The sequence below is a fragment of the Agelaius tricolor genome, unplaced genomic scaffold (assembly GCF_023055355.1).
Source record: "Agelaius tricolor isolate 1412-34295 unplaced genomic scaffold, bAgeTri1.0.p SCAF_6, whole genome shotgun sequence".
NCBI classification, from domain to species: Eukaryota; Metazoa; Chordata; class Aves; order Passeriformes; family Icteridae; genus Agelaius; species Agelaius tricolor.
The window spans coordinates 39,604,582-39,625,867 of NW_027269266.1; the positions used below are offsets into that span (position 1 = coordinate 39,604,582).

Sequence of the window (21,286 nt, forward strand, 5' to 3'; positions counted from 1 at the left end):
CGTCCCCCCTGCGCGCGGGGCCGTGCCGCTCCGATTGGCTACTCGGGAATGACCCGCCCCTTTTAAATACCTGTCGCTCCGTGACAGGCCGTCACCGGAGTTCCTGTTAGGAGGGCGCTACCCGAGGGGATCGGTCCCGCCCCCTCGCCTTCTCCTGGGAGCCCCGCCCTCCCCCGGTAGCTCCTCCCACTCCGGAGGGGCGGCAATGTCAAACGGCCCGCTCGGGAAGAAGGGAGAACAGGAGCCGCGATCCGCCCCTGTCCCTCCCGCCCGGGTCCCGTCCGCAGCCCCCTGCTGGCGGAGCTCCCTCCCCACCCCGGCGCTGCCTCTCGGAGCCGCGCGCGCGCCCCGGGCCGTCTCCAGCCCCGCCCCTCCTGCTCCTTGACCCCGCCCCCGCCCTGTCGATGGCCCCGCCCCCCGGGCTGGCGCGCGCCACGCCGTGCTCCCCCCCGCGCCGGGGGACGGTGACGGCGGCGGCGGGAGGAGGAGGCAGCGGCAGAGCCCGGGTGCGCCAGGAGGCGGCGGGGAGTCAGCGAGGAGCGCCGAGCAAGAGCGGGCGGGCTCCGCCCCGCCCCTTGCCGAGCCCCCCGCCCCCTGCCCTTCCTCCCTCCTCTCCCCTCCTCCGCCTCCTCCTCCCCGCACGCGCCGGGCGGAGGGAGAGGCTGCGAGGGAGCCCCGGGTACAACATGGCGGAGCACTCGGCCCCCGACCACAAGCACAGACCCGCCGCCAACTCCGCGGCGCCGCTCCACAGCCGCGCCGGGGCGGGCGGCGGCCTGTCGGGGGGCCTGTCGCAGCCGGCGGGCTGGCAGTCCCTGCTCTCCTTCACCATCCTCTTCCTGGCCTGGCTGGCTGGATTCAGCTCCCGGCTCTTCGCCGTCATCCGCTTCGAGAGCATCATCCACGAGTTCGACCCCTGGTCAGTCGCCGCCGCCGCCGCCGGGCGGGACGGGGAGGCGGGAAAGCACCGCGCCATGAGCCGCGGCGGGGGAGACCCGCGGGTTCCCTGCGCCCTGGCCGCGGGGACGGCGGGAGGGCCCCGCCGCCCGCCCCCTGCTCCGCCACTCCGCGAAGTTGCGCCCCTGGCTGTTCCCCGGAGGGAGCCGGCAGCCGCGGCCGCCCCGGGAGCCGAGGAGGGAGGCAGGGGGAGAGAGAGGGAGGCGGTGCGGACGGGACACGCTGTGGCAGGTCGGAGGGAGCGTGAGGGGTCGCCACCGCGGCGCGGGAGAAGGGAAGCGCCGGGAGCGAGCGGCGGTGCCGGCGCTGGGGTGTCCCCTACGGCGGAGACCTCGGGAACGGGGCGGCGGCAGTTCCCCCGCATCCCTCGGAGTTGCGGCAGGACTCTCCGAGGGGCACGGGGAAAGAAAGTTGTGGCGCTGGCAGGGAATCGGGAGTGGGGCCGGAGTCAGGGCTGGTAGCGAAACAGTTGTGCGAGGCGTGACCCGCGCCCCGGTCCGGGTCCCGCTGTCGCGGCGCCGGTGCCGTGTGCGCGGTGCGGCTTCCCGGAGTGGTCTTTACTGGGGTCCTTGTCGGCCGGGGAGGGAGCAGGGCGAGGAATGCGCTGCAGGAAGTAATCTTCATAAAAGTGACTTGAGGGATTACAGCGAAATGGGTGACATTGATTTACTGCCAGGTGTTTCGAAGCTGCGTTTCTGAGCCCAAGGACTTTTGCTGTTTCCCACACATCTTGATTTTTCCAAAGATTGCTTTCCCTCCTGTAGAAGCCGTCTGTTCTTTTTCCCTCTTGGAGGGGACCGAAACCATTTTATGGATGAGATGAAGAAATGCTGCACTCGTTCCTTGCAGCAAGGCGAAGTGAAAGGATGGCAAGACTTGTGGGGCAGGGTTGTTGTAATGCAAAAACGTGACAATGAATTTTTGTATTACTGGTTACTTCATCCTGGGAATCCGTGGGGTTTTTAGAACTTTAAGTAGGGTAAGTGGCAGATGACTTTAGAATAGTGAATTATCAGATTTTAATTTAAAATTTTATGTCTTGGTTCTCACTGTTAATTGCACGAAGGAAGGAGATGCTTCATTTTGAAATGCACGCTAGATATGCTGTGTTAGATTTCACCTAAAATTGTTGCTGAAATTGTACTTCTCTGCAAAGCACGCATTCCACTTTGATACTTTCAAAAGCACAACTTCCTCTTTTCTAGTTGGCTTTTCCCCCCTCACTTCTATCCCCCCCACACGCAAATGTAATCCATTCACAAATCGTGGCTCAGAATAGTGGATAGGGAACAAGGAATGGCTTTGTTTTTAAATGCTGTGTGAAGTAATAAACCTTTGTGATGTGAAAGCCAAGTATCTCAAAATATCTTCAAAATGTCAAGTAATTGCCCATGATTTAAGTGTTTTTCTGCAGACACAAATGAATGGAAGAAGTGCAGACTTCCAATTAATAAAGTTAAGAATGAGGGGGAGCGTAGTTAAAACACATCTACAGTGAGACTATGAACCTGAGTTTGTATCCTGTGAAGTAGTTACCTTCTAATCTAAATTTAAGCATAAAGGCTTTCATGTCTATTATGGAGGAAACTTTTAGGCATGCAACCTACATTTTTGTGCCAGTTTTATCTAATTTTTATAATCAAGACTCATCCTTGTTGGATAAACGAAAATTTTACAGTGTTGAGTTGCGTAACTTCTTACTAAGCCCTGAAGGACACTAAAATGGTGCTATGGGAGTTAAGTTCATAGTAATGATCTAGCTGTAAAGATAAACTCCTGTTTAAAGCAACGTGTAAATTGATGCAAAGTCATCTTCCTGAGTACACAAACAGAAGGCATTGCTGCCTGTGCTGCTGGATGTACCCTTGTTAATTAGGGAATAGATGAAGTTGACAAAACTCGTTGATTTTAATGCAGGTCTGTGAGAAGCAGTTGAAATGTCAAGAATCATGCCAGTGTCGTGTTGCTGCATGCCAGAAATGGTAGAGGCAAATGCACTTAAGTTAATTAGTAGAAAAGAGACCTAAAATGGTAGAAACTGAGTGAAAACAAAGGACTTTCTCTATTGCAGCAGCAAAATTGTTGGAAAGAGTAAAAAATGATGTTGCTCTCTTAAACAGTGTGGAGTAGCTAGATGGGAATGGTTTTTCACAGTTGCAAGGGTCTTACAAGTCTGAATGTAATATGGGAAACGAGCTTATGAAAAGACCAGTAGCAGTGTTTTGTTTCTAATTTTTTTAAACCACTTCTTTAGCAGCTTCTCCAGGTAAACTGGATTTTTTTTTCAGGACAGTGGCTGTAGACTTTGCTGTGAAACAGTTTGATATTTTTCTCAATTCTTTTGGCTTTTCCTGTCAAGTTTGCGTAGGATATCTTGCAGTGTGTTGTTAAGTCACCAATTCTCTAGTATTTGTTTTGTGCTCCAGAGAGGAAACGGAGGTATATCTGATAAAACGAGGAGCATTAGACAAATCACTTATTCTTTTGAATTGAAAAATATCATTGCCTCTAAGGTGTAGAAAGCTTTCCCATTTACTTAGGAATCCAGTTTCCTGGTATGGACATATGCAACCACCAAGGGTGGGAAGAAAGGCAGAATTGCCTTGGGGTTTCTACATATCAATTGAATCAAATAGCACTTATTTTTTTTTCCTAACATCCCTTTTGACCCGCTTTTCTGACAGTAAAATTTGGTTTTGATTTGGCATAGAAAGGAGATTTACTGCTTTTGTAAAATCAGCTGCTGAGACTCACTTGTGTTGGCATTTCTTCCAGAAGTGACCCAAATGTAGTACGATAGGCCAAGGCAGTAGAGGGAGGACGGTGTTTGATTTTTGATCTCCATTGAAATACAATGCCAGGGCAAGGTAAAACCAAACTGGTATTTTGAGGTCACCACGCTGTCACTTAAAAACTTGTGACCTGTACATTATGACTCAGTTTACTGGGGTTTTTTTCACACTGACTACCTATTTTGTGCAGTATTTTCACTTTTTGATTTATTTCTCATGTCATGTTTATTTTCCATACTTGAGCTGGTCCAGAGACTTTGAGAAATGTGTGTACTTCTTGGCAGCTTCTAGGTCAGGTGAGCTGATATGTGAAGTCAGGCAGCTCATTAAGATGTGCCATTGACAGGCCTCCAGCATTTAATTCCAGGATTTCATTCTAAGGCCAAGAACTTGAAACATGGATAGTCATGGTACATTGAAATGGACAGATTTCATGTCTGAAATCTGGTTCATCTCTTGGCTGGTTTGGCATCTGGGTGGATCAAGAGCTTAATTTTGGTGCTGTGTACACACAAGTGCAGAGTGAAAGCTGCACATGAAAGTACAGCAGCAGATTTAACTCAGTTGTCAAGTGAGAGCATTCTTACTGTCAGATGTTGCCTTAAATGTCAACCTGGCTGCAGAACCAAGGCAACCAAAATCATGGAGCCCTTGAACAGAGGCTACTTTCTATGCACTGGTTTTCTGAAGTACAGCTCCAGCATGTCCATATGCTATTTCTTTTGGCTGCTTGCATCATATATATATATATGTGTGTGTGTGTGTGTGTATATGTATAAAAAATAATCTGTATGTGTGCGTATGTATACATATAAGATAGATATATATATATATATAGCAAGACTGTTGCATTCTGATACTGCTAGCAAGTAAAATGATGATAACTTCTGGTACATCAGTAGTCTTCAGGGAGTACTGTCAAAATAGTACATTCATTGTGTTTGTACAGTTCTTACCATTAAGTCACACGTGTGAGAACTGTATCTGAATCATTAATCATATCCCATGACAGGAGATCAAACTTCTCTTTCCCCTGAGAATTTTAACATCTTGCTAAAAGCCAGATTAATACCAGTTACCTTAGTGAAAGCTTTCTTAGGCTGGAATACCAAAGCTCATATGTGTGAGCATGAGACCCTCTTCCTACCACTTTGCATATGCAGGGTGATGCACCAGTGAGTGCAAGCTTTGTCAGTTCCCTTTGCCTACCTTCTCCTGCTGGGAATGTTGCCTTCTACATCCCTGCCAGCTCCTGGTAATGAAGAGTGCTACCACAATCTCATACACAGTTTTGGGCTCTTCCAGACCTGCAGCATTGATCTCTCCACCATCTTTTTACCTGCCATCAGGGGTGGCCATTGTACCTTGCTCTGAGGTAACATAATTGTCCTGGTAGCAAATATGGCTTATAGATATAATAGCAATCCACTTTCTCATCGTTGATACCATTATCTACTGTTAGTGGGGTTTGGTGAATGGGGATTAACTGGTGAAAATAAACCTAAGGTCAGTGGCATTGCTTGAGTTTCAGAGACAGGCAAGTTAAAGGAAGTTGAGATTTTTATCTCAGTCAGATGCAGTCAAATATACAGGTTTTGCTACGTTCAAATCAATCATGTTTGCCAGATGGATCCTTGAGCTGTTGTAAACTTGTTTCATTAATGAAAACATAATTTAGCATCTATGACATGAAACCTTCCTTAAAATTCAAAGTGTGACTGAAGTGAACAGAAAAAGTGGTGTATGGAATTTGATCAGTCACTGGTGATTGTGGGTTTGTGTTGTAGTTACATGATTTGATAGTTGACTTCTGGAGTAGTTCTCCTCTGTTGCCCAGTGTGCAGTCTGGTTTTCTTCTTCTTGCTTGCTCCAAAGCAGTCATAGTAAATTCAGTGAGGTAAATTGTTGAAATGCTATAGCATTTTATTTCCTGAGCTGGTTTGCCACCAGGTTTTATATTACCGTTTAATCTCATATTTTTGAGGAAGAATATGAACATCAGGAGGGAATGTAAATAGTGACTGATATTAGGGGATAAACTGGGACTGAGTGACAGAGGGAAGGCACATACAAATAAAACCAGAGCAGATTGAGACACTGGAGTAGCAGGTGATGAAAGAAGAAGTGAATAAGAGCATGTTAAGTTGGTGTTCATAAGGAGAAGAGAAAAAATTGCGTAAAGAGGATAGTGTCAATAATACCAATTACCACTGCCCACCCAGGTAATTCATCTGGCCACTAGCTTCCCTGCTAGTGCCTCTTGCTGGGAAAATATCAGATTGTGTACTAAAAGAATTCTTGAGAGTTGACAGGCACTTTGGTCTCCAAACTGGATCTGTCTTTCTGGAGCCTTTCAACCCAGTACACAGTCCTGTTCAAGTGAAGTACATAAATGTGATCTCTTTAGGAAACATTTCTCACAGACTTCAGGGTTTTTTCCCAAAACAATTCCTTTTGTTTGTAATCTTAGACAACTTCCAGACCTCAGGAAAGAATTTGATTCCAATTCAGTTTGAATATAATCACTTTGAATTAATTTTGAGATGTTGCAAATTTCATGAGATTCATATTAAGAACTTACTACATGTTCTTCATTCACAAGTGTTTTGATTCTGTGAAGTGAGAAGTATTATATTTCTATTTTATTGAAATATAGTTTTTAGTATTATAGTTACTGTTAACATTTGAAATTAATTTTTATACTCTAGTAATACTAATAATTTTAACAGAATTTCAGGTAACTCAAACTCGTTTCTGCCATTTTATTATAGTAGGAAAATTATTCTAGCATAGAGTCCAGATCTGATTCAGTGGGGACTGTGTGCTCATGAAGGGAAAGGTTAGAGATTTTCATGTGGGAATAGTCTTCCAGGCTTTGCCACTGCACCACCACCTACCCTTTAATGAAGAAGATCCAAATCAGGCATCTTTTTGACCACTTCTATTGCAGTGTGGCGTGGGCTGAGAAACTGTTAGCACAGGTTAGCCTGGCTTTTGGGGTCTCTCCCTTATAAGGTATTGTTGACCTACTTGGAGGGAGCTGCTTTGAAAAGTAAATTTTTCTGTAAGGTTGATATGGTGGTAAAGTCAAGATGATGTGCACTTGACTGTACTGGACTTCTCTACTGCTTGAGAAATTGCAAAAATAGGTAAATATTAGAAATGTAAGGGAAGGAGGATAATTCGGTAAAAGAACATTGGACAGAGTTGAAGGCATAGCAGAAACTGCTTTGTGAGTGGGGAGACCTCAGGCTAGATTTGTTCAGTTGGAGTGATGCAGCTGAAAAGCAATTCACTGTGTGGCCTCATAAAATAGCAGTCATGCGAGAATCAAATCCCTGCTCTGTATCTACTATTGTCTACTACCATCTTTACAGAGGAGTAGTGCTCCTCTCCTCACTTGCACTACTTGTAATTGGGGTGAGCACCTCATCAGATTTCATGTGGGTGCAGTAATGGGCTTATGCATGATAGGTAGGAGGGGCAGTGTTCATAAAACGTGCAGAGACTCCCTGCAGACTTCTTGTGGAAAACATACGAGGTGAGATAGAACGCTTGCAAAGTGTTGACCCGTTTATGGATTTATGGATAGCAGAATGAAACATGAAAAAGAAAACATATCCAAATGTTTTATGTAGGCTGGGTCAACTGAACCATCAAGTTAAGTTTTTAATGCCATGATTTGTTTTTGAATGGTCTTCAGCAAACACTCACAAACACTTGACTAACTATAGCAAATGCTACAATTAAAATCCTTGAATGGACTTTTTTTTTGGCAGATATCCTATTATTTGAACAGCTTAATATGATCAGTTTTTAAAACAGAAATTTGATTTAATTACGTAGGGTTAGAGTGTTTTATAAAGGGTAGCTTTGCTTCCTATCATAACTCTCTCTAATAGTCTCTAGTTCTGGCAGCCTGTAATCCTAATACTCATGTTTTTGAACCTGTCGTATGTTGAACTGGCGGGGGAAGGAGAGAATAAAAATTTTGGCTAGTATATTTAGCAACAAAATTCAAAATCCTGTAGGAACTAAGTTTTTAATGGATTGAGGGGACACTATGTTTAGGGAGGTGTCTTTGCTGTTCCACAAGAATCTCCTCTAATTTAGTCAGGTTATTTTCCATTTAATGTCTAACTGTGCATGTATTGCAGAGTTTCTTCCTGAATTTTTGAAAATTCCATTCTTGAAAGCCCTTTGAGGTACATTTGTATTGACATTTAGGGCTACTCCTGAGGGCTCCTTTCTACTTAGGAAAGCTGTTAAAGCTGCTACTTTTGGGGCCTGTGGAGCCTGCACCCCGTAGCAGGATGTGTGACAATGTTTTTATTATTATTAACTCCTTTAGCAAAACTTCTTGGAGCCCTCAGTCTCACTACTTGCTTGGAGAGCCAAGTGAACTTAGGATATGTATTGCTCTAGCCTTTTTATAGTTTGTCCAGCACAGAGAGTGCATTTCCGGCCACATAGTTGAGCAGAGCTTGTGGTCTTCATCTGAGCTGTTGCTGGGCACCAAACGGAGGTGTTTATAATAATGTGGGGAACTGCTAGGTCTGGGCTGGAGGGCTACCGTGAAATTGACCCTAATGCTGCACCACACCTTACATAAGTTGAAGCAGCCTGGGGAATGAATTTAAGGATATAGATACGAATAAAATAGATCAGCTTCTGTATTTCCCAACTTACTGCTGCTTTCCCTGAGTAAAAGCTCCTTTGGCATTTTAGAGAATTAAATACTTGCTATACTTCAAAAGTGCTTGCTATTATGTGAGGCAATATTTCTGCACTTTAGAAAAAGAAATGGTCTGTTTTAAACAAGGAATAACTGAGTATTTGTACATGAGTGCTTTAAGAGCAGGAAATGGTATTTAAAATGTCTCTCTGCTGTGGGGGACCCGAGTCCAGTATCAAATGTTACTTTTTCAGAGCCCATCTAACATAAATAACTGTAAATGATAATATCTTCCAGGCGTTACAATACTTATCATATAATTTTCTGTGGCAGTCAAATGATGGGTTATGTTAGTTTGTTAGGTAAAAGAGCATGTTCAAGTTCTCTTCAGCTGATAATCCATGAGGAATTGCAAAACACCTTTTCAAAACTTCCCTCACTTAAACAAACAAACTCTTTGGGAAACTACATTGCAATGGAGGACGTGAGTTTGGCTTGATTATTATTTTTGATGGTTTTCTTAGTGGGATATCTATTTTCCTTCAGACTGTTTTACAAAGTATTATTTACATTTGTTTAAAATAGTGGCTCACTGTATGGATGGGCACTCTGTGTCCTGTTGGTTTAATATGGATTTTGCAGAAGGGAGAAATAACATGTAATTGTATAATTTTAAACTGTTCTAGCACAGGTAACTACATGTTTTCATTTCTTTATTTTTTCAATCTCTGTATTCTCTTTTTTACAATTACTATGCTATAAATGATAGCCAACTTTTTTAAATTCAAGAAGTGATTTTATTTTTTTTTTATTCCTATCTTCACAATAGATTGATACCTTAAGAAAGTCTAGGCATGGAAAGTACCTCTTAGAGGATGCAGCTGATTGAGAGGAACACATTTAAAAGAATGTGTGTGCTATAGCCAGAGGATTTGAAAATAGAGTGATGCAGAAGCAAAACATAACAAAACAAGCTTTCCTGTCCTGAGTACTTACCTAACTTTACTTCTATCTATCTATCTATCTATCTATCTATCTATCTATCTATCTATCATCTATCCACAGTCTATTGGATACATTGAATGTGCTAATTCCTTGTCCTAAACTTAGCCCAAATAGCATTTGGAAGTTCAGTTAAATAACTTAAAATTTCATAAATATTTTTGAAACATTTATCTTGGAAAAAGGTGATTTCATCTTCATGGTTGAAGTATTTGATGATTTGGGTATTAAAGGTCTTTAAAACAGCTTTAATTCTTTCTCTGGTAATAGATAAAATGCCTTAAAGTTGCAATTCTTCTGATTTAGAAAGTCAGCAAAACAAAATTGGAGCTTTGGCATTGTATCAATGGTAACAATGACAGTAAATGGATGTCTCCTTGACTCACTGTTGTAGAATGAAAGTCATTAGAGCCAGTGCAGTGTTTGAGTTTTCCAAGAAGCTGGGTAATGCTACTGTGTTTTGACTTTTTCTTACTCAGGTGACTAGAATGATTCATCTATTGTCAGATGTGTGAAGTAACAGTTGAAAAGCTATCGCATGTGTCTCACAATCAATTTTGCTCTGTAACAGTTTTAATCTTTCATTTGCCAAATAGAAAATGGATCTTGACACTGGAGAGACTACCTTAAACATTAGCAACAGTATCTTAATTTGTGATGTCTCAGGTCAGCTAGTAATGACAACTGTAATTATTTTCCTATGGCTAAATGGGAGCCAAGGAAATTTTAGTATTTTAATTTTGTATTCCACCTTTACTTCACCAACAATAGCCCCACTCTCCCACAATAAAGCCCAGTTTTTGCTAGGCACAATCTTGGATTATGTGTTTTGTGTGAAATGTGTCATGCTTGTAATTGTTCCATCACTGAATTTTATTTTCTGGCTTTTGCTTTTGTAAGTCATCTTCAGGGTTCTTTTTTCTTTATGCTTCCATTGCGCTCTGCTTTCAACAAAACATTCTTAGCTATGCACATCATAGTTTTGCTTTGTGAGAGTGTGTTCCACATGGTGCCATCTGCTGTCTTCTTTCAGGGCTACCTTCAAGAAGAAAAAGCCACAGAACAGCGCATTTGTGGAGAGGGGTTTGAGAGGGCATATGGTCTGGTGGGGATTGAAGCATGAAAGGTCCTGGAACAGACCAGCTTAATTCATGTTTGGAGAGCAAGAAGAGAGAAGATTTAGGGTTATGTGACCTAAGAACTGTCCCTTGAGAACTTCCCCCAGGTCCTTCCCAACCACTCTCACATACTCTTGGAGTACATGACTTTTGAACCCCACCTGAATTGAAACTGAACCTCTTGCTTTAGCCTCCTCCTTTCCCCATTTTCATGGGCAGCCACACATTCATTTTATGTCACAGTGGGGCAGCAGCAAAAGGATGCACTTTGATTTAATAAAATGGCTTTGGAAATGAAACTCATCCTTTTAATGTTCTAAGACAGAGGGGCTGTAGCTACCAAACTGTATATACCAGTGTAGCTGGCTGGTCAAAGAGGTGGTTTGCTTTTGAAAGGGCATGTTCTTGGACATAGGATAGAGGAGGCAATGGTGGGTGTAGTCTCTGAATATTTCTGTACTAACATTTGTGACAGCTTCAAAGCATATGTGTGTAATATCAAGCTTAGCTCATGGTTGAAGTGTTCTCCCACCTTCACATTTTAAGGTCATTTCTAAGCATTCATGGGATTTTAGTGAAATGACAGAGAAGCACAGTGAAATAGCTCAATATCTACAGTAGAGTAGACTGAGCAATACTAGAAGTTTTATCACGTAATGAGAAAATGAGCATGTAACTTCAATTTCACATTGTACATGGCAGGAATTTAATATTAATTATAAATACTGTCTTAAATCCTGAGTACTGCAGTCATCACAGTATACTTAATCTTTAGCATTTCTGTGAGAATACCTAAAAAGCAAATAACATTTTGTTTTTACACTTGTGTTTCCTGTGCATAGTCTTTAAAGAATACTGGTAACCATAAAGTACAATTCTTAACAGGTTACATTAAATTCAGCTAAAACTTTGGGTTTCTTTGTAATTTGGACTTACTTGAAGCAGTATGAAAGATACAAAATAGAAGTAGTTCATAACTCATTTTAAATTCTGCTTGCCAGACTTACTTGAGACGAAATCAGACACTGAAAGTATCTGAATGCAAAATATGGTTAGAAAGATAAACTCCACTCTGTGAGTTATGAGGAAGGATAAAGGCAACTTTCAGTTTTCAGCTACTTTCCTGGTCTTTGTTTATTTTATTGGTGACATCCTATTCCCACACTGATTTGCTCCAGTGTGAGAATATACAGTCACTTTGCAAGCATCTGGAACTCTTTTTGCCCTTAGCTAGGGGACATCATCCCTTCTGTTGGACTGTATTAATAGATGTGGATACTTTTCATCTGCTTCAGAATAAATTCAGTTAAAATAGTCAGGGTCATAAAATCATTTAGGTTGAAAAAGACCTCTTTGAGCAATGGATCCAACCATTAACCCAGCACTAGCATGTCTCACCTCTTTTAAAAACTTCAAGGGTTGGTGAGTCAACCACTTCCTGGGCAGCATGTTCCAATGCTTAACAATCCTTTCAGTGAAGAAATTTTTCCAAATAGCTAGTGTAAATCTCCTCTAGTGCAACTTGGTGTTTCTTCTTGTCATCTTACTTGTTACCTGGGAGAAGAGGCTGACCCCACCTGGCTACAACCTCTTTTCAGTGGTTGCAGAGAGTGATAAGGTTCTCCATAAGCCTCTTTTTCTCCAGGCTGAACAAACCCAGCTCTTTCAGCTGATCCTCACAGGACTTGTGCTCCAGGCTCTTCACCAGCTTCACTGCCCTTCTCTGGACTCGCTTCAGCACATCAGTGTTCTTTTTTGTCCCAAAACTGAACATAGGATTTGAGGTGTGGCTTCACCAGTGCCGAGCACAGGGTGACAATCACTGCCCTGGTCCTGCTGGCCACACTACTGCTGAGACAGGCCAGGATGCCATGGGCCTTCTTGGCCAGCTGGGCACAGACTGGCTCATGTTTGCTGCTGTTGAACCAGGTCCTTTTCTGCAGTTTGGCTTTCCAGCCACTCTTCTCCAAGCCTGCAGTGTTCAGTGGGGTTTCTGTGATCCAAGTGCGGGACCCAGCACTTCACCTTGTTGAACCTCATATAAGTGGCCTTGGCCCATCATTCCAGCCTGTCCAGATCCCTCTGCAGAGCCTTCCCACCATGCAGCAGATCAACACTCCCACCCAACATCTGCAAACTGACTGAGGGTGCACTTGATCCCTCATCCAGATCACTGATAAACAAATTAAACTGGCCTGGCCCAAACACTGATCCCTGGGGAACACCATTTGTGACCAGCTGCCAACTGGATGTAACTCCATCCACCACCACTCTTCAGGCTTGGCCATCCAGCAAAGAGTGTACCTGTCTAAGCCATGAGCAGCCAATTTCTCCAGAATGCAATGGGAATCTTGTCAAAGGCTGCAGTAAAGTCTAGAAAAACAACATCCACAGTCTTTCCCTCATCCACTAAGTGTCACCTTGTCACAGGAGGAGATCAGGTTGGTCAAGAGGTACCTGCCCCTCATAAACCCATCCTGAATGGGCCTGATGCTGGTTGTCCTGTATGAAGATGATCTGCTCCATAACCTTCCCTGGCACCAAGGTGAGGTTGACAGGCCTGGAGTTTCCTGGATCCTCCTTCACACCCTTCTTGTAGGGTGGACATCACATTTGCTGACTTTGGTCTAGTGGGATCTCTCTGGATAGTCAGGACTGCTGGGAAGTGATTGAAAATAGCTTAGTGAACACTTCTGCCAGCTCCCTCAGTACCTTTGGGTGGACCCCAAACAGCTTTGTGTGTGTTTGAGTGGTTGCTGACAATTTTCCCTTGGAGTATGGGGACTTCACTCTGCTGCTCATCCCAGTCTTCCAGCTCAGGGCGCTGGGTACTCAAACAACAGCTGGTCTTACTGTAAAAGACAGAGGCAAAGAACCATTAGATACTTCATCCTTTGTCACTGTTTCCTTCCACAGCCAGCAAAGCCTGGAGTTTCTCCTTAGCCCTGCCTTTGTTGCTGATGCAGTTATAGAAGCATTTTCTGTTGTCTTTTATGGCGTCTTTAGAGTGGTTTGCTTTTTAGCTGTGATTTGAGCTAATTTGTCCGATTTGCAGACAGAAGCGGATTAGGAGCACTTCTGCACTCCTTTTAGCTAGCAAAGGTTAGTTGAAGGGTAACTGCCACAGCTAAATTTGCATGTATAATTTAGTACAAGGCAACCTAGAGTTGGGAATACTTTTTTTTTTTTTACCCTTATGCCATTCCACTGTGGGCTTTATTCATGTGTTTTTCTTTTCAGCTTTTTTTGTTTAGGGCATAATTAGATCTGTTGCTAGGTTCCTGTAAACCCTGTGTGTATTGTTTGGTTTGTTCTGCAGGTAGTTCTATCTATATACATACATACCCACAGGTGAAAATTGTCTGATTGGTTCTACAGTTCTTGGGAATGCAATGTTTGTGTCTATTTATGCCAGGTTACTGAAGGGTTAAGCAGAATTTGAGCAGACATATTCAAGTTAGATAAAATTAGGTCTTCAACCTGGTGTTAATCACAGGACAGAAATTCTTCAAGTTAGACTCTGTCTGTTCTGCTCTGATGATGCTTTGTATTATCCACTCTGAAACAGTTTTTATTTTCTCAGCAGTTATTGTACTAAAGAGTCAGTAAGTCAATAGAGCAACAGATGGAGTTCAACAGCTGCACTATGAGAGATCCAGATTCTTGGACTAAACATGATCTACCTACAGAGAGACCAATGGAAAGAAAGTATAGTCAGAGAATTAAGGCAAGGTAGACTGACCTAGATGCAGGATGAAGAATAGCAGATGCATTAAGAAATGTACTAAAGAGCAAATATGTAAGGATTTTTGGATGAGAAGCTACCTTATTTTAACTTGCTAAATTGACTTAGATGTGCAGCCACAACACTATAGCTACTTCTAATTCTTATGAGCTAAAGAACCTTATGTTGCCATAATTCGTACAGAGTGTTTTGATGTCTAATGTCTGAATCTGCCTGGATTTACCCTTTGTCATGTTACAAAGTTCAAGTAACAGACTCTTGACAATTGAGGGTTGTACAAAATAATTTCTGCTAAAGCTCTTCTGTGATGCTCTAGCTGTTTAAATGTTCTGCCAGAAATAAGATTGTCAGTGCTTAAATATCATCTGTGATGTGAGGGATCTGGAGCCTTTCTAAGGGTCCTGTTTACTTTTTACCATGTCTTGTATTTTACAGGGTAGAAGCAGTCTGCTAGGCCATCTTGCATCCAGACTGATTTCTTACATTTCACTTAATGGGAAGTGAAGTTGGTTCAAATGCATTTTGGGTGTAGCTGGTACTTTCTTGATTGCCACAGCATTGCAGCATATAGTGACTTTATTATGTAATAGAGATGAAGGCTGTGCCCCATACTTCCAAGAAGTTAAAATATAATTAAAACACCTGCAATGAGCAGTAAATTTCCTTTTTTGTACTCTTTATTTCAGACTATTACAAAAGTTGCTATTCACTTCTGCACACATACTAGATCTTGCTACAAGATAGCAGGTGTTTTTGAGATCAGTTTAATAGGAGTCCAGCGTAGTTATTTAGGTGTTACAGGTTGCTTTTCTATACTAGGAGACAGTGAAAAAAGTGACTTGGAGCTAGCTGTCCTCTGTTCCCTGTTACTTCTCATGAAGCACTCACGAGAAGTTCACCTCACTGATTTTTAGTACCAGATTTTTTTACAGAAAGGATATTTTGCTCTTAAAATATGTTGTTCAGCTAATAGCCTCTTAATTCCTTCCTGCCAAGCAGATCCTCATGTATCAGTCTCTAACTTAGAAGACCTTGGAGTTAAGCTGTTTCCATCCTTTTTAAAACAAGTACAGCACAAATTTGATCTGGAAAAACACCTTCTTGAACATATTCTTGAATTTGGTGCAAAGCTTTCACAGTTGCAGCATACGAGGCATATTGTGTCACAGAGTAGTCCAAGAGCATTTAGAAAGAAACAAACATAGCACTATAGGGTTTTTTGAGTTTGTGGTCGTTAATACTGTATTGAGGAGAGAATTGATGCCTCTCAAGAAGCTGATGCTGTCAAAAGGTACAGAACCAACATTGTCATCCATTTGGATGCCAGTTGTACGTGGTATATGGGGTAAAGTGTATGTCCATCCATAAAAAAGAAAACAGGCATTCCATTTTTTCCTGTAAAAATTTCAAATTACTTTGTTTCTATCTTGTCTTTGAAACCTCTTGGGAATTTTGACTGTCCCAAGAAAAAGTCAACATCACTTTCTTCTTAGGTCTAAAATGTTGTTACATGTTATGAATGGCAGAATTCGCTGGCAAAGTATGCCTTTTAATATTGATAAAACCAATGCTTTTCATAATAATTTGCCTTGAGATATGAAATAGTTCAAAAGCAAGACAGAGAAAAAGTAATAAAAAACCTAATAGGCATCAGGGGAAGTGTCTGAAGTTGTAGACAGATATACGCCCACTACAGTGGTGATGGGAAGCATATCGTGGTTTCAGATGGTGATATATTGTGTGAAAAAATACAAATTGTGATCATGGAGTGCTCTCAAAAGCTCACAGTTTTTTAGCAAAAATACTGGAGGTGGCCTGGGTTCTCTGAAGAAGCTGAATGCCTGTATGCTCCTTGTAGAATTTTTTATCATTAAGCTACTGGCAGCATGCAGTTCCTGATTTTAGCACTTGCTAAGCGTAACATCCTATTGCAGGCAGGGAAAATACCATGCCAAGTAGTGGCGGTAGGAAGGCTGTAATCCTTCTTAAACACATTGGGGACATTCTGATATTCTTAATGGTAATTCTTAATGGTTATTCTATAAACATTCTGGTATTCTTCGGGATTTCCATTGAGCTTAGTTGAGTGTTGGGCCTGAAAAAATGTGTGCCGTGCTGATTGTGTCATCCACCTTTTTTTCTGACTTGGCTTTCTCCTGGTTTACCTTCAGGGATTATTCTAAAGATATTACAAAAAGGAGGAGTTTTGTTTCTCAGCTGGATGCCAGGGACAGAAATTTCTTCCTCCTTTGACTGAAAATTTCCATTGTTTTTTTAGTTAGGTGGCCACATCACTGCAAAACTTCCTGCCATTTTGTAACATCATCATTCTTACTAAGCTTAGTTTAACAAGGGAGCCTTTGCCACGTTTTTCTGAGGGGGTGAAATCTGAAATCAGAAACAGGTCCGTGGCCAACTTAGAACCTGAGGAAACTCAGAATGGGAGTACAGCTGCCAATTCTTTTTTCTAAGGTTTGTGATTGACAGTCAGCTTGAAGGACATGTATTTCTCTTTTCAATGGCCTTGCTTGCATCAAAACCCCTACAAATCATTTGAGCCTCTCCAAGTGTAGCACGGTCTCAATAGCCATCACAAATACTTGACATTATCTCAGAATGCTAAGAGTAATTACATATCCAGATATTTTGATATAAAAATGTGAAGACTAAACAATCAAAAATCGCATATTTAACCCCCTAAAATCATCAGAATTAGGATGATATTAAACTCTGCATCAGTCAAAGCTTTTATTTTTTTCTTTCTGGTGGACTTGTCTTAGCAATCATTCAATCAAGTTTCACAAGAACTGTACAAACCTGTTCTGTCCCTTGTGAAAGATGGGGTAGAGTTAGTGTGCTCGTGACTCCCTGGGTGGTTGTTGTCTGGTGAGGTACAGAAGCTTGAGTGTGCAAAGTGATAACAGTTTCCCCATAAAGACATGGTAGGTGTCTATCCAGAGAAATTCCAGAAAAAAAAGATGTGTGGTCACATACGGACTTTATATATACACATATAATGTGATAATTAGGGTTAATTGTATAGTGTATGTATTAGAATTAGGACCTAATAAAACCATTCCACTGACATGAATGTAAGTTAAAAAAAGAAAGGAATGTGAGGTTTTTCTAAAATAAAATTGCCTGGTGGTTCTTCCATTTTGCAGAGTTGTCAGTTTTGGCTCAGGTAAACAGAAAACCACCCTCTATCTCATGGGTTCTTACACATGAGAGAGGTCGAGCTTGGTGTATGTTTTCTTCAGTCTTATTGTAAGGTCTAACACCTCAGGTTTGGATTGTGGGCACTAGGAAAGGCTCTTTATGTGTCATAAGTACTTTTTCCTGTAGGTATTGCTGCTCCAAAGTTCTAATCTTGATTATTTGAAAATGGCTTAAATATCCACACATACTTACCAAGGTTATAAACACAACACAAATAAGAATTTTCCTGATGAGAAAGACTTCCTTGGTGCCTTGAATTCATTATGTGATTGATTTGTTCTACACTTCCATTTTAAAAACCTTATGCAGAACTGAGTGTGTTAATTGCTCATTTGCAGATACAGAGCTCAGAATGAGACTTGAAGGATCTTGTGCTGGTAGTATAGTCTGTGGGCAAGCAGGTGTTTTAAAATTTAATTTGGAATACCGTATATATGTTTCTTTGTTTCAGTGGAAGTTACTGAAGTTTCTCATTAGATTTCCCATAAAGTGCTGCTGAATGTATTCTTCCTTTGGATGCAAAGAATATGTCGGATATGGAGTCAATCTGCAACCATCTTTTTCAAGAATCTACACTTGCCATCTCTAATTAGATTCTGTATGGCCAAATTGATTCTGTAATCTACATTTGCATTAAAAACTGACTCCTAGAATTACTCCTATAGCTTGTAATGTTCACAGTTTGTATCTTGTCATTTTTCTGAGTTTGCAGATGTGAAAATTTTGTGCATCTGCAGCTGAAGACTTTTAAAGCACAGAAGCCTTTATAATTGAAGGCTTAGAAAATTTTCAACAGATTCTGCTCGTAAGGAGATTACATATTCTCAGATGGCTGTAAAATGCTGGATAAAAAGTCTAGATGATGGGGCAGTAATAGCATGAAATTGATTGGGGTTTAGACAGTCACCATTCCCACAAGAAGCAACACACTGATCTTGCACTCTCTTGGAATCGAGAGGTCAAATGAATTCCATTGCTGTCAGTGTAATTTGCCTTAAGTGTTGTTAAGATGTGGATGAAGTAACTTCACTGCCATACATGTGCTGTTCTTTTCTATATGTTCTTATTTCTCAGTAGGCTGAATTTTATTTTAATACTCACCTTAAATAGTACTTTGTCAAGGAAATACTAAACCTAGGAACGTCAAAGACGTCTCTTTATAAATATAGCAGTAATTGTTGCTGTGAAGTGCTGGAGAATTCTGTAGCTCCTGGATAGAGAGTGATTGCTGTGACTAGCATTAAGTAATTATCCTACAGTATTGCCTTGTGTCATCAAAAAGGCAGTTCATAGCAGGGAATAAAAATCATACCTAAACATGAACAGATAGTTAAGATTATGTATTAACAGTGCATAATATATATATAAGTGAAAACTTCACAGGCTTTGCTTTGCAAGCTGCCTAGTTAAGCTTTCTAAATTAATGTTGCTGCTAAAAAAAAGATTATGCCTCTGTTTCAGTTATTTTGCAGTTGCTGCTTATACTCTGTTCTATGTTAAAATATATGAAATGAGAACTGTATTTTGTATTAACTTACCTCCAGTTGTCCACTGAACCAGCTGTAATGTAGGTATCTCCAACAGTGCCACGAAATTAATGCTACCATCCACAGAGCACTTAGGTAATCATTAGAGCATCCCCCTCAAGGTTCAAACTACAATACTAGCCTGGTTTGGAGGTTGGGACTTGAAATTCTGAAATGTACAAAGACTTAGGATTGTTTATTCCTTTAAAGCTTAGCTTGGAGGAGGAAATAATTCAAACTACAGACATGACAGAAAGAGAGAACAGCAGAACATCACTTTTTCCCCTAGAACGTCTACTGAAATAAATCAGTGCTTCCTGGTGTCAGGCCCTTAGCTGAATCTTAGCAAGTGTGAATATTCTTTACAGCACGGACTGAGAACTTGAATATTTCACTCAGGTTTTCTAGCTAAGTATTTAATTAAAATGTGCTTCACATAATTTTGTTCTTTATTCTTCTCAGGTCTGTTTCAAATCGACTTGCCTCAAGGGGGTGAGGGAGGATGAGAGGGAATCTTGGGAAATGGGTAATCTGTTTCCATACCTCAAGATCAGGTGGATGTGAGGGTTGAGGGTGGCAGAAAAGGGATCCTGTCCTTCGTTCTGGTTCTGTCACATCATGCTGCATACTGTTTAGTCAGTGCAACCAGCAGTGTACTTCAGTTCCAGTGTCTCCTTGGATAAGATGGAGTAGGTCAGAAGGAGGGCTGGATAAAAACCCTAAATACCACCTCTTCTTGCTGCTGCTGCAAGTGGAAGAACTGGGGCAGGCAATGACCCCCAAACCTGACATGCAACCCCTACCCAGCAGTGGCTGTTCTTGCCTCCATTCTGATTCCTTCCTCAGCTGCAGCCCCCGAATCTCCCAGATGCAGGTGCAGGCAAAGATGGCATTTTTTGGTGATATTTTCTAGGGTTGTTTTACACCCCTGTGGAACCTATAGATATTTGCAGGTACTGTGATAGCATTGCAGTAGAAATACAATACCACTGTGCTGCATTTGAAGCACAGTTTGAAAAGTACCAAGATAGTAAGGAGGTGTGACTGGTTGTGATGCTCGCTGTTTGTTAGCAGCACTCTCTGTCCTAGCTTAAAGGGAAAGAGTTTCACAAGGTTCAGGCTTGTCCCTAAAAAAGTGCTCTGAAGGGCTAAGTGATACCAGAGCATAATACTGGCATCATCATATGAGTGCCAAACTAGATTTTTGTCTGGTGCACTGTTCATTGCCGCCAGTTTGTCCATGCCTGAAGCTGGCTTTGATACGCAACATCACAGCAACCTTTTCCTGATGTGTGCATAGGTTTATGTTGACTTTTTAACTTATTTTGGTTTGCAGGTAACCTAGTGGGAGGTGAAGTGGACGCTTTTTTTTAAGTCAAAGTGAGGTGCTGAATTAAGCTTTAAATATTTTTATTTCTAGAAGATTATTTCTTGTTCTCACAGGTCTTCTCACAATACACTGTAGTATTGCCAGTAATTTCTGCTGCAAAGACATGCCCCGCTGTCACTGCATGCTTTCATTTGTGGCAAAAGAATCACTTTTTTGAAAGAAGGGCTAATAGATTTGTGTCTATCCAAGAGTATAAGAGTATATCAGGAGGGAAGATTAAATTCTTACCTCTGAAGTGGTAGAAGTAAAATGCTGTTACATTGCATTTCAATTTTGAGTGGTAATTCATTCTTATTAAAGACTTAATGGGATGCTGCCAAAGCTCAAGACCGTTGTTCGCATCCTTCTGAAGTCAGTTACGAAGCTTTGCTAATTGGAAACATGAGGAGAATGTCAATATGTATTCTTCTTGCCTATTTAGTTTGTTTAACTAATCTTTTGATGATGTAAAAGTAAACATTAGTCATACTTTTGTAGCCTCTGTGAGTTTGAATTATGATTTAAAAATTTGAAAGTAATTCATGTTAGTAAACATCTTACTTGGTCTCTTTTTAAAGTTCTAGGATAACAATATTCAGTGGGTTTTCAGTGTTTTCAGTCCTGTCTGTAGCTGGATGGATTCTGTGTGTCCTGTGCAATATGAAACTCCTGATTTGTTACATACCATACTGCAGGCACTTGGCACTAAACAAATTAACAATAGACCTTGCTGTCCCAAGATAAGAGGCTAATTTTACAGGTACAGCATTTCAGAAATCACATTAGAGTTGACAGTTCAGAACTGGAGAATTAATTAATATTTGGAAATCTAGTCAAACGGGAATAGTTGTAGGCTTATTAGAAACCAGTGTCACATTGCTGT

The 21,286-nt window shown here is 41.5% G+C and overlaps 1 protein-coding gene across 1 annotated transcript in view; it reads left to right on the top strand.

Moving 5' to 3' along the window:
- The first annotated feature begins 389 nt into the window (after positions 1-389).
- The window catches only part of STT3B (STT3 oligosaccharyltransferase complex catalytic subunit B), a 51,595-nt gene continuing 30,698 nt past the window's right edge, over positions 390-21,286 (top strand). Inside the window, exon 1 of the mRNA XM_071429425.1 lies at positions 390-919. Within this exon, the coding sequence (XP_071285526.1) occupies positions 405-919 (515 nt within the window). The 5' untranslated portion in view covers positions 390-404. The remainder of the gene's footprint in view (positions 920-21,286) is intronic.